This window comes from Peromyscus leucopus, chromosome 16_21 (assembly GCF_004664715.2).
Source record: "Peromyscus leucopus breed LL Stock chromosome 16_21, UCI_PerLeu_2.1, whole genome shotgun sequence".
NCBI classification, from domain to species: domain Eukaryota; kingdom Metazoa; phylum Chordata; class Mammalia; order Rodentia; family Cricetidae; genus Peromyscus; species Peromyscus leucopus.
Genome location: NC_051084.1, coordinates 33090642 through 33104070, shown reverse-complemented (window position 1 = coordinate 33104070; position 13429 = coordinate 33090642). Strand labels below are relative to the sequence as shown.

Sequence of the window (13429 nt, the reverse complement as noted above, 5' to 3'; positions counted from 1 at the left end):
CACTGTGTCTGTTGGAGTAAGAGAGCAGACAAATGATCATTCTTTCATCTGAGTCCCCATTTTTTATTTGGAGCCACATTTTAAAGCTGTTTTTTTCCAGTGCCTCGTGGTTGTTTAGGGTCACTGTTGACACAGACAACCGAAACCTACACACCTTTTCCTTTGACTCTCACTGCTCCACTCAGTGGTGGGGATCGAACCAAGGGCCTTTGGAATGCTAAGTGTTTTTTTTACCACTGAGTGTTATAACTTCAGTCTCTACAACGCATTTTCTGTTTTTTGTTCTTGCTGTGTTTTTCAGACAGGGTCTCTCTCACTATGCACCCCCGACTGGCCTGAAACTTGCTCTGGCTGCCTCAGACTCAGAGCTCCTCCTGCATGTTTTCAGAGTGCCGGGATCATGCCTGGCCTGCCACTTTTCCCATAATTCACACTGACTTCCTTCACTGAGCATTTTATTTATTTATTTTTTATATTTTTATTTTTATTTGGATTTTCGAGACAGGGTTTATGTAGTTTTGGAGCCTGTCCTGGAATTCACTCTGCAGACCAGGCTGGCCTCCGACTCAGAGATCCTCCTGTCTCTCTCTGCCTCCTGAGTGCTGGGATTAAAGGCGTGGCCACCTCCGCCCGGCTCACTGAGCATTTTAAACACTGAATTCAGGGTCTCCAATCCCTAGAAATGTTCTAGTTGAGCCACCACTGAGGTGGCTACAGTAAGTGAGTCAAGTACATATGCACCTTTATCCACTCAGCTGAAATAGTCTGTCTCTTCTCTGGCCAGACCAAAAGTACGTTGGCAAAGGCTATGTGCAGAGGGAAAGCACCTCAGAAAGCCCAATCTAGAGCAGTAGCTGAGTTTAAGTCTGCTGGCAAACCAGCAAGCTGTTTCTCCACGGCTTCTGCTTCAAGTTCCTGCCCTGACTTCCCTCAGTGACGGACTGTGACCTGGAGTACAAGATGAAATAAATAAGGCCTTCCTCCCTGCAGCTGCTTTCAGTCAGTGTTTGGTCACAGCACTAGAGACATCAACTACACAGTGACTGGAATGCTGTGAAACTTATTTTGTACTTATATTCAGCAGTAAAACTTACCACACTGGTGGCAGCAGGGAGCAAAGAGCATCTGGAAATCATGCTCACAGTACTTCCTTCCTTCAAACTGGAAGAGAAAGCACAAGGGCCATCAGCTTACACATACAAAACCACCAGAGGGCAATGTTTCCATGAAAAGACAAACAAAAGTGGCTTTTGCTGTTGTCTTATGGTGTGTGTGTGTGTGTGTGTGTGTGTGTGTGTGTGTGTGTGTGTGTCTTAACATTCACAAATCAACTATCCCAGTCCTCACCAAAGGAGGTTTTGTTTTTTGTTTGGAGACAGGGTCTCATCATGTAGCTCTGGCTGGCCTGGAATTTGCTGTGGAGACTAGAATGACCTTGAATTCACAGAGATCCGCCTGCCTCTGCCTCTGGAGTGCTGGCATTAAAGGTGTACACAATATGCCTGGCTAACTCTGGGACATTTCTCTATGCTGGTACAAGGACTAATCTGACGTTAGATGGTCTAACACCCACATAAAAGTTGGAAATAGATGTGTGTGCTTGTAACCTGGCCTGGGGAAGGGGACACAGTGACAGGTGGACAAAGCTCATGGGCCAGACAGCCCAGGCTAACAGATGAACTTTAGGTTCAGTGAGAAACACTGTCTCAAAATATAAAGTGGAGGATAATCAAAGAAAACCACCTCAGCTTTCTCATGTCCAGGTACACATGTGCACTCCCATGCACACACAGACAGCACACACTGAAGCTGTACAAGGTGAGGACAGAGCAAACAGCTGGTCTCACCTCGGACTGTGCTTAGTTATTTCTGCCATACATACTCTAAGGTTTTTAAAAAATATTTATCTTTATTTTATGTATATGGGTGTTTTGTCTTCATGAATGTCTGTGTACCGTGTGTGTCTGATGTCCATGAGGGCCAGATGAGAGCATGAGCTCTCCTGGAACTGGAATTATAGATGGCTGTTAGCTAACATGGGGGTGCTTGGAACTGAGCCTGGATCATATGGAAAGGCAGCCAGTGCCCTTAACCACTAAGTCATCTCTCCAGCCTTATTTACCTTTATGAACTGGATGAAAGCTACAGACCCCTCAACCCAGATAATTTGCATATATGTAAAACCCCCTCCCCTCATTATTTTAGGTCAGTATCTAAAAATTTTCACTGTAAGACTAAATATTTACAAGGGGTACATATTCTAGCATAATTTTTAGAAAAAAAATTTTTTTCAAGACAGAGTTTCTCTGTGTAGCTTTGTGCCTGTCCTGGATCTCACTCTGTAGACCAGGCTGGCCTCGAACTCACAGAGATCTGCCTGGCTCTGCCTCCCAAGTGCTGGGATTAAAGGCATGCGCTACCACCACCCGGCTAGAAATGATTTTTATTTATGTGTGTGGTGTTTTACCAGTATATATCTGCACCCCCCTGCATGTCTGTTGCCCATGGAGGCAGAAGGCGACACCGGGTCCCCTGGAACTGGACTTACAGACAATTGTGAGCTCTCATGTGGATTGTGGAAATCAAACCTGGGCCCTCTAGATGAGCAGCCAGTGTTCTTAACCACTGAACCATCTCTTTAGCTTCACTTTTTTTTTTGTTTGTTTGTTTGTTTTTGAGACAGGGTCAATATGTAGTTCTGGCTGGCCTGGAACTCTATGTAAACCAGATTGACCTTGCACTCAGAAAGGTCCACCTGCCTCTGCCTCCTAAATGCTGGGATTAAAGGTGTGCAACACCATGCCTGGCTTACTATCAGTATTTTTAAGTGACCAATGCAGATTTGAAAACCAAACATCCAGGTGTAGTGGTTTACATACCAGTAATCCAAGATATTTGAAGCAGGATGATTGTGAATCTGAGGTCAGAGGGAAACCCTGTCTCAACAAAACAAACGCTCAGCCCCAAACACAACCACAATTATATTCCTTAGAAAGCAGGCATTGTAGAGATGAACATGGCAGCCCTTTCCTTCCAAGTACTTTTCATGGGCCCATGCCAAATATAGCTTACCAGAAATCAGGGTACAACATTTTCCTAGTTGGAAATTTTTTTAAATAAATATACATGTGCCAACTTTTTATAGATATAAATTCTGAGAAGACATCACAGAAATTAAGAACACAGACTATAGCTCTAGGCTGTAGGTATTCAAATGCTACTACAACCTGATTGGCTTGCTGAGTGACCATTTTGGTGTGAGTGTAAGTGTGAGTGTGTGTGTGTGTGTGTGTGTGTGTGTCTGTGTGTGTCTGTCTGTGTCTGTGTATCTTCTTGGTGCCTCCTGGGAGTCAAAGAGTCAAACCTCTATTGCTTTGGCTGTTTATTTAAGCTCATAGCATATGATTATGTTTATAACTTCTTTTATTTGGAGAAACAATTCATATTATTAATCTGTATGAGAGGGGAGTCAAAGAGTCAAACCTCTATTGCTTTGGCTGTTTATTTAAGCTTATAGCATATGATTATGTTTACAACTTCTTTTATTTGGAGAAACAATTCATATTATTAATCTGTATGAGAGTAATCCAAATTCTTTAAAAAAAAAAAAAATTCACACGCCGGGCGATGGTGGCGCACGCCTTTGCCAGCACTCGGGAGGCAGAGGCAGGTGGATCTCTGTGAGTCTGAGGCCAGCCTGGTCAACAAAGCGAGTTCCAGGACAGGCGCAAAGCTACACAGAGAAACCCTGCCTCAAAAAACCAAAAAATTCATTCACTTATTTTAAAGTTTTGTGTGTGTGTGTGTGTGTCTGTGTGTGTGTGTGTGTGTGTGTGTGTGTGTGTGTGTATGTGAGCAGATGCCCACAGAAGCTAGAAGAGGTCATTGGAACTGGAGTCAGAGGCAGTTGTAAGCCCTAATTACATGGGTCCTGGGACCCAAGCCCAGGTCTTCTGTAAGAGCAGCAAATTCTCTTAACCACTGAATCCTCTCCAAACTCTTTTTTGTTTTGTTTTTTGAGACAGGGTTTCTCTGTGTAACTTTGGAACATGTCCTAGAACTCGATCTGTAGACCAGGCTGGTCTTCAACTCACAGAGATCCGTCTGCCTCTGCCTCCTGAGTGCTGGGATTAAAGGCGTGTGGCACCACTGCCTGGTCCCCAAACTCTTTCTTGATAACATAGTAATGAGACACTTGAAGCATACTACAAAGGACTTGATATTAATTCATTGAATTATAACATTCTAGAAAGATAACCATGCTTATAGCTTAAAAAGATTCATCTTTTTATTTAACATGTAAGTATGTTGGAGGAAGTATGTATCATACATATGTTGGGCATGTGTGTGGCAGTTGTGAACTGCCTCACATGGGGCTAAAGACCAAACTCAGGTGTTCTTAACAACTGAGACATCTTTCCAGTCCTACTCAGAACTTCTTGCCAAAGCTCTGTGTTGGCCTCACAGGGACTGTGTGTGTGTGTTAGGGGTGGGGGTGTTGAGGGGGTACAGCACCTAAGTGCAAGCCATAGCAGACAGTAGAGGTCAGAGGATGGATGAACTTGGTTATCAGTCCTTGTTTTCCACCTTATTTGAGAAGGGTCTCTTGTTCACAGCTATGAACAGTTAGTCTATAAGCTCTCAAGAATTCTCAAAACAAAACAAAACAAAACAAAAAGAATTCTCCTGTCTGTCTCTCCCATCTTCCCACAGGTGTGCACTACTGCATCTGGCTTTTTAAAGGCACCACCAGGCTCTTTATTCAACAGCAGCCTGGAGTTGATGTGCTCACTCTCCGAGGGCAGCTTTCCTCTCATTCTGTTTCACGTCTCATATACTTTGGTCCTTTGTAGGATACAGCTTGATGCAAGAGTTACACAGGACCCTTAGAAAAGTGTGACAGCAGAATCTCACTGTAGTCCACAAACTGTGGTGATACTGTGTTCCCCGAAATATTGTGCACCCTAATAAACTTATCTGGGGTCAGAGATGAGAACAGCCACTAGATAGACATAGAGGCCAGAAAATGGTGGCACATACACCTTTAATGCTAGCATCATGGAGGCAGAGATCCGTCCGGATCTCTGTGAGTTCAATGTCACACTGGAAACAGCCAGGCATGGTGACACATGCCTTTAATCCCAGGAAGTGATGGCAGGAAGCAGAAAGATATATAAGGCGTGAGGACCAGGAACTAGAACCTGGTTAAGCTTTTAGGCTTTTGAGCAGCAGTTCAGCTGAGATCTATTTGGATGAGGACTCAGAGGCTTCCAGTCTGAGGAAACTTACTAATCAGCTGAGGAAGCTGTGGCTTGTTCTGTTTCTCTGATCTTCCAGCGTTCACCCTAATACCTGGCTCCAGGTTTGATTTTATTAATAAGACCTTCTAACAATTCATGCTACAACAAATATTTAAAATTTGTGTGCTGACAGCTGTGTCAGGAACAGGGCACAGATATCCACTTGGTTGGCCTGGTGCTTCAGGACAATCTAGTCAACCAGCAGCCCAGAAAGGTGCCCAGCAAGAACTTGTGAAGAAAAATATCCTCCACTGTTTGAACTACAGCATGGTCTTCCCCGTCCAGGTTACCCGTGTGCAGTGACAGCTGGCCCTTCCACTGGGTGATGGGACATGGAGTGTGTCACCAGCTTGTCCCCCTCGCCCTCAAGGACTAGTACAGCTCAGTTCTCGGTGCAGAGCTTGTAAGTGAACAGGTGTGCCAGGCGTCCTAGCTGCAGGCAGGCCCCGTGGCCCTGCTGGATCTGCAACCATCTTGGGTAAGAAGAGTTCAGGGCATGCCAGAATCTAGCTTTTATATGAGTTTTGAGGATCTGAATTTAGGTCTTTGATGCTTTCAAGGCAAGTACTCTGCCCATAGAGCTATCTTTTCAGGTTATTCACAGGAACTTAAAAAAGTTTTGACATTCATCAGAGGTGCACAAGGCAAAACCTTAAATGGAGTGATGTCATGACTACTCTCTACAACTCCAAACTCACAACGTACCAGAATACAGAACATCAACATAGTTCCCCAAGCCAAGCTTCGTCCTAAATGAGAAAATACATGGGGCAGGGAAAGCTGGGAGGCTTTAAAGGCTAAATGATTCCATTTGAGAGGTGTCCTGGAGCAAGTCATCGTAACAGGGTTGAGATTCTTTTCTTTTATTAAGTGGGAGAAGCAAGTACTATTGTGTATACAAATATATTAGCAGTCAAATCAGAAAGGACTCAGAAGAGTTTGAGACTAGCCCAAGCTATACCACAGTGAGATCCCATCTGAAAACCAAAACAAACAAACAAAAAACAAACAAGACAGACAAAAAAACCCACAAAGAAGCCCCCCAAAAGCAAACAACAACAACCAAACCCAAAACAACAACAATAATAAAACACCAACAAACAAAATAAAACAACTCCTCAAGAAACAGTTGCAGGACTAAGGAGCAGATTCTGCTGCAACCATTTGCCTTTCAGACCCTGTGCCCTCTGTGTACAAGACTTAGCATTAGGACTACAACTCCTATTGCAAGAGCTTTCTGCTATAATGAGCTGCCTCTTTTCCATATGCTGTAGAGACCATGAAGCATGAAAGGTCTCAATTAAGAGCCTGGGAATCCAGAAGTTGATCCAAAGTAAAAGCCTAGGATATAAAATGAAGAAAAACCAGACACCATAAATTTTGAAGAATCAGATTTCCATAAATACTACCTTTTAGATAACTCCGTTAACCCCCAGATCAATTTAAAACAGGAATGCATTGACTGAATTAGTTACCTTCTGTTGCTGTGATGAAACTCTGGCCCAAAGCAATTAAGGAAGAAAGGGTTGGTTACGGTTTTCAGTTCCAGAGGATAGTGTTCATCACAGCAGGGAAGGCATGACCTAGTGGCAGGAGCAGGAAGCTGGCTGATCACGTTTTTATTCACACACAGGAAAGAGAGAGAGAGAAAGAAAGCAGGAAGTGGGGTGAGGTGCTCCCCAAACAGTACCACTACCACTGAAGGAGGCCACGGGGAATATTTCCCATTGATTCTACCACAAATACAATAAGCCCCTAAGAAACATTATGCTCCAAATTACAACTGTTTAAGTGAGTGCCTAAGAATTCTGGTCCCTTCTACCCATGGGGACAGAGATTACTTGGTGTGGGAGACGATGAACTCTAGCAGCAACAGCTCTGTGAAGATTCCTATCAGAGAGGCGTGGGAGAGGCTGCTGTTTTAAAGCCAACAATTGGAAACTTAGCTTATTTCAGGAATGTGCAGGTGCTGGACATTCACCTAGTGATTTATACATGTGTCATGAATTGCTCTGAAACAAGTGGGTCAGTAGATAAGCAGAGAGGCTGGCTTCGGAGTTTCCTCCCTTCAGCCTTCACTTCTCAGTCCCAGCCTTCCTGAATAATCAGGATACAGTATTAGAGGAAATGAGTGAAGAAACTCTTTGTTAATCATTGTTCCATTACAGCATTCATTACCAACAGGTCTTTCCTGTTAATAACATTCTGTGACGGGAGAAAGGCACACACTGGGGAAACCAAACAAGGGAGAGAAAAGTCTGAAGCATTAAACAGAGAACTCAGCCCTGGGCATGTTGGCTGGATCTGCAGCATACCCCTGCCTAAGGCCCTGGTTCTTGGTTCAGTCTGTGTCAGTTTGAAAGATTTCTAGAATTGTATCCATCTGTAACTGTTTGCTCTAGCTTACTTTGAAAAAGACTTCAAGAGAAAAAAAAATATACTCCTTTTAGTGGAGATAACCAAGGTACCACAAAACTGTATTTAGGAACATTAAGTGCTGGTATTTGGGCCTGTTTAAATGGGCATTTCCTCCAGAAAACAGCATTTAATTAGTCTAAGCCACCACTGAATTGGTAGATTTATAAAATAATGGCTTATATGCATTAATTATATACATACTGAAATCTCATGGAAAGCCAGCACTGATTCTTTTTACTTTTGAGACAGGGTCTCCACTTGCTGTATAGCCAGGGATGGCTTTGAGCTCTTGAACCTTCTTTCCGTTTCCCAAGTGCTGGGATTCCAGTCACGTGTTAGAGATATCAGAGCAATGTGGACAGTTTATGCCAGAGGTCTTCAAGGTTAAATGAGAAGACAAGGATAGGAATAAACAGCCATAATGAGATGTAACAGCACTCCATGTTAAAGATGAATGAAGTGCTCTGTGGACTCAAAAAAGATGTGGAATGAAACAGAGGGCATTGGGCTGGAAACAATAGTAATGATGTCTTATAATAAATCTGACAGATGCCTTGGGTAAATCAGTTCTTTTTTGTGAACAAAGCTGCAAAACACCTTTAGAGACATCTGGGTAGTATTCCTAGCAGGAGAAAGGGTCACGGTGTGAGGAGGGACCACATCTGGGTAGTATTCCTAGCAGATGCTATGTCATTATTTTGTTGTTCTGTTTTTCTTTTGAGACAAATTTTAGACTTTTAAAAATGTTTATTTGTGCTGGGCGGTGGTGGCACACGCCTTTAATCCCAGCACTTAGAAGGCAGAGGCAGGTGGATCTTGTTCCTGGTGCTGTAAATGGTCAAAGGAGGGCATGAGATCCCATGGCACTGGAGCTATAGATGGCTGTGAGCCACCGTGTGGGTGCTGGGAGTTCCTGATTCTCCTGCCTCTCCCAGTTGCTGGGATTATAAGCGTATGCATTCATATCCAGCCACACCATGCTTAAGAGAAGTACAGATGCACCAGAAATGCTTGTGTCTAGTGAATGGGTAGTGAACAAGGGTAGGTTCCAGACTTGCTTTTGTGGCTAGAGGGATGAATATCCTAGTCATCTAACCCAATGTATCACAAAGCTCTACAGAGAAAAGTGAATCATATTTTGAAGTAAGTAAACAAAACTCTCCTCCTCCTTCTTCTTTTAATTGAGACAGGGTCTTACTAAGCAGAGCAGGCTGGCCTTGAGCTTGCAAGTCTCCTGTCTCAGCCACCCAAATGATGGAATCACAGGTGTGTGCCACCACACTTGGTTATCTGTAAGCCTTCATAGCTAGTGTCCAAGGGAAAAGAAAGAGTACAGATCGTGGAAATAAGGGGAGGAGAATGATTTGGCAAAAGATAAAGCAATAGCAAAGGTATGGACTGGAGAAGATATGCCCTTCTGACTGTCTAACTTCTGAAGTGCTGGGGACTAACCCTAGGGCTTCCTGAATGCTAAAGCAAGCACACTCTCTCACCAACCCACATGTCCTGCCCTGCATGTTCCGTTACACAAGCGTTGTATAACATTCTTAGATGGGGATAGCTTTTTCTCTAATATGTCATCTAACTGAATGTAAAGTTCTTGTTTTCCACTGGCAGGTTTACAGATCCCTGGCTAGAAAAAGGACCTTAAGCAGTAAACATTGTAGCTAAAATAGTTTTCTTCCTTAGGACCCAGAGGGCAACAGCCCAACTCTGGGGTGCATAACATCTTTTGGAATAATACTAGGGAGGCTATTTATAGGCCCGAAGTGAAGAGCAGTAAGGAGCCAGCGGACAGGAGGATGAGTGTGAGTCATGGTTTATTCTGTCTGCTGAAGGCTGTCTCCCTCTGACAAACAGAAGTGGCTTTGCAGCTGACAGGAGCACATGGAGAAGCAGGTGCACAGGAGGAGCTGCCGCTGGCTAAGGAACAGGCATGAAGAGGGACTGGTGCTCCATGATGCTCTCCGAGGGCGGATCAGGAGGAAGACAAAGTGCTGGGCAGAACAGAACTGATTTTTCCCTCTGAGCTTTCGACTCCTCCCTAAACTGCTTTTTCAGTAACATTTCCTTAATCTTAAGAAGAAGCCTGCATGGATACTAGGGTTGAAGTGGGTTCTAATACCCGTCACACCACCAACTGGTACCTGCTGTACTGTCAGGTTCTCACCTCTCGGGGTCACAAAGGAAAGGAAGGCAGGGATTAAAGGAGACTTACACAGTGTACAAACAAACTTGTTTGCTTTTTGGTGTGTATGTACCTAGACATGTTCATTTGTCTGTGTGCATGTATGTGTGCAGCTACACACGCACATGTGTATATGATCACGTGGAGGCCAGAGACTGATGTCTAGTGTCTTCCTCGGTTGTTGTCCATCTTATTTTTGGAGGCAGGAGCAACATCGACCTTAACCACAGATTTCAGCTGGAGCCTGGGCAGCATGTCTGTCCCGGGTGGGACTGCCTCCTTGGCTGTGCTGCTGTTCTAGGCAGGCACCGCTGCTCCAGGTTTGAACCTGGGTGCTGAGAGCCGACTCAGGTCCTCATGCGTGCACGGCAAGCACAACAAGCCACCCCGCAGTTCTGGGGTGGACCTCTGTGTACCCTGTGGGACTCCGTCACGAGTGTCTGTGGTGACCTGCTGACCTCTGTGTATGCTTGTGGGACTCCGTCACGAGTGTCTGTGGTGACCTGCTGCTTTGGCATCCACTGTGAACAGAAGCTATACTTCCTCATACCACAGGCAGGGCTCAGTTACCCTAACTGTCTCCAGTTATGTGCCTCCCAGCTCCTCAGTGTGACGTGTCATACATCACCGTTCCCTGACAACAACCTCCTCCTTGTGGTCATCTAGATACAGCCTGAGTGGCTGGGCTGGCTGCCACACCCAGCATGGACTGTACAGACACAGATGTCACAGCACAGCCACCTGAAACTTGTGCCTACGTGCTTTAAATCTACTAGTGAAAACTCTTCACAGGAGACCTGTTTGGATGCTGATATCCAGTAAAGCTTTGGCCCACGGATCCTGTTTCTCTACCCCTGTCTATACTTTCCTAACCTGTGTGTATTGACTTCTAGGTGTGAGTAATAAAAACTTCATATTTATCTTATGCCTTCCCTAATTCACCATAAAGATCTTAAAATCAAAACAGTATTACTGGCTGAGTTTGAGATTTCAGGGCCTTTTGTCAACTTCAGAGAAGAGTTTTCTAAGATGAGTGACAGCAGTTCCAACCAAACCTTCCTCCCATGCTGTCACAGCCCCTAGGGACCTAACTTGTGCTTCTCTGTACCAGTCACAGCCACTCAGACTCAGGAGAGCAGCCCACCACCACCATCTCTATGCCTGGGAACTCCCTCCATCTTCTCTGCTCCTGCAGCTGGCCTCTGGCCTCTCCTGCTCCTCTTCTTCCACGAATGTCACTTCACAGTCCCAGGGCCATCGTTCCTGATTCCCAGAGGAATAAAAGAGAAAAGAGTACCTTCCTACTACTAAGGGTTTGTTGTTGTTGTTGTTTGCTTGTTTTTTTTTTCCCTGAGATGTAGTGTGAACTCAAGTATAATATGTGTACCACAGAATAAGTTTCATTCTGTGACTATATGTCCAATTCTATTTCCTCGAGTTACATTAATACAGACAATTTACAAATGAAAGTTTAGTTTTTTAAGCATATATGAAGGACAAATGACGTTTTCCAGGGTGGCCTGGGAATTTCATTTCCAGAGGAGTGGGAAAATGTCTCAGTGGTAATAATCAGATAAGTAATGACCATTACAAACTACCTTTTCTTCCTCAAGCATGGAGGCAGGAAAATCTAAGTCTGGTAGGAGAAAAGGGGGAAAAAAAATTAAAGGGGTTGGAGGGATGGCTCAGCAGTTCAAAGAGCACTGGCTGCTCTTCCAGATGACCTGGGTTCAATTCCTATAACCAATTAGCAGCATACAACCCTCTTTAAATCCAGGTCTAATGGATCTCACAACCTCTTCTGGCTTCCAAGGGCACCAGGCATGCATATGGTGCACAGACATATATTCAGGCCAAGCACACATACACATAAATAATAAAATAATAATTAAAAAAGAAATCAAAGAACAGATATTTTAGCTGTATCATAATTCTATAAATATATACTGTCATATAAAAATACATATATTTGCAAATATGTTAAGTGGTGTGGCAGCAAAAACGAACTGCTAAAGTCATCACACTCGTTTTCACTCAGGATGTGGTAGGTGGGCCTCCCTAGGTCTTCCCCACAGTACATGTCTACAGTGATAAAAGGTTCCAATAATGGTGAATGTACAGACCATTTGATGATACCAAGAAAAACAAGTGTTTAGAAATAATCAAGACACACAGAAGGGCTAAACACAGTGTGGTTCCTGCAACATTCAAGACACTCTTTAGAAAACACATGCATGGAAATCTTCAGAGTGTGGCTTGGAAATCAGGATGGAGGTGACACAAGTTCCCCTTCAGGAGGACATCCAATGGTATCCTGATAAAGGAAGACACAGGGATGGAGTAGGAAGATTCCATGTGGGGGCAAGTGCTGTGGGATGTTAATGTATGTCCTGTGGGAGCCCTTCTTGGGTTCCTTGTGGCGTTACCCAGCAGGTTTGCATAGAGGATGATTAGGACCATGGGCCTGAGTGCAGGTGTCTGAGATGGTCTGCACTTGGCTGTACTGGGGGATGGTCTGTATGTCAAGTTGTTCTGATTGGTCAATAAATAAAACCTGATTGGTCGTGGCTAGGCAGGAAGTATAGGCAGGACTAACAGAGGAGAAATAAAAGAACAGGAAGGCAGAAGGAGGCGCTGCAGCCGCCGCCATACCAGCAGCATGTGAAGACGCCGATAAGCCACCAGCCACGTGGCGAGGTATAGATTTGTAGAAATGCGTTACTTTAAGATATAAGAACAGTTAACAAGAAGCCTGCCACGGCCATACAGTTTGTAAGCAATATAAGTCTCTGTGTTTACTTGGTTGGGTCTGAGCGGCTGTGGGACTGGCGGGTGACAGAGATTTGTCCTGACTGTGGGCAAGGCAGGAAAACTCTAGCTACAGGCAAGCACTGGGGGGAGGCCAGAGATGCTTCTGCTGCAGGCCCTGTGAAAGGATTCTGTACTTGGAGTAGAAGTACTTAGTCTGATAGGCAGTCATAAGATACTGTAGATTCTGGAATAAGATGAACCAATGGATATGAATGTAGGTAGGTATGCACAGGCATCCTATTTAGGTTGTGACCTACATGTTCCATATGCATTTCATCACTGACCTCCCACGTACTAATCTTTGGTATTGCATATGAAAGGAAAGGACAGCTCAGCTGACCCACCTCATAGAAGAGTCCTTCTGGGAATTGCTGGAAGCACTGAGCACACACGAAGCACTGTTCATGGTACAGCTCGCCATTACTGTTCACGATCTTCTCGGCAGGTGCAAAGCCTCCCTTGCAGCGCTCACATGTGGCGCTGGCCAAGGCATTGGCCATGTTGCTAAAACACACAAAGGACAAGATGCAGACTGTTAACTGGTAATTAGGCTTAAAAGCAGATGGCATCAAGAAACAAGGAGCAAATTCTATCTGGACATAAAACTCATATTTTATCCATAAGACCAGGTTTCACATATACTCTAACTTAAAACGGCCCAGGCTCATTAACTAGGCACTCGGGTTTCTACAGTTGGGTTTCTGCTTTGCTT

General features: G+C 44.4%; 1 protein-coding gene across 9 annotated transcripts in view; it reads right to left on the bottom strand.

Annotated features, from left to right (window-relative positions):
- The window catches only part of Lims1 (LIM zinc finger domain containing 1), a 106811-nt gene that overhangs the window by 13237 nt on the left and 80145 nt on the right, over positions 1-13429 (bottom strand). For all 9 annotated transcript variants that reach the window (XM_028892462.2, XM_037199906.1, XM_037199907.1 and 6 more), the window contains exons 2-3: positions 13062-13221; positions 1095-1161 (exon numbers count right to left, since the gene is read on the bottom strand). In XM_028892462.2, coding sequence (XP_028748295.1) covers positions 1095-1161; positions 13062-13221 — 227 coding nt within the window. The remainder of the gene's footprint in view (positions 1-1094; positions 1162-13061; positions 13222-13429) is intronic.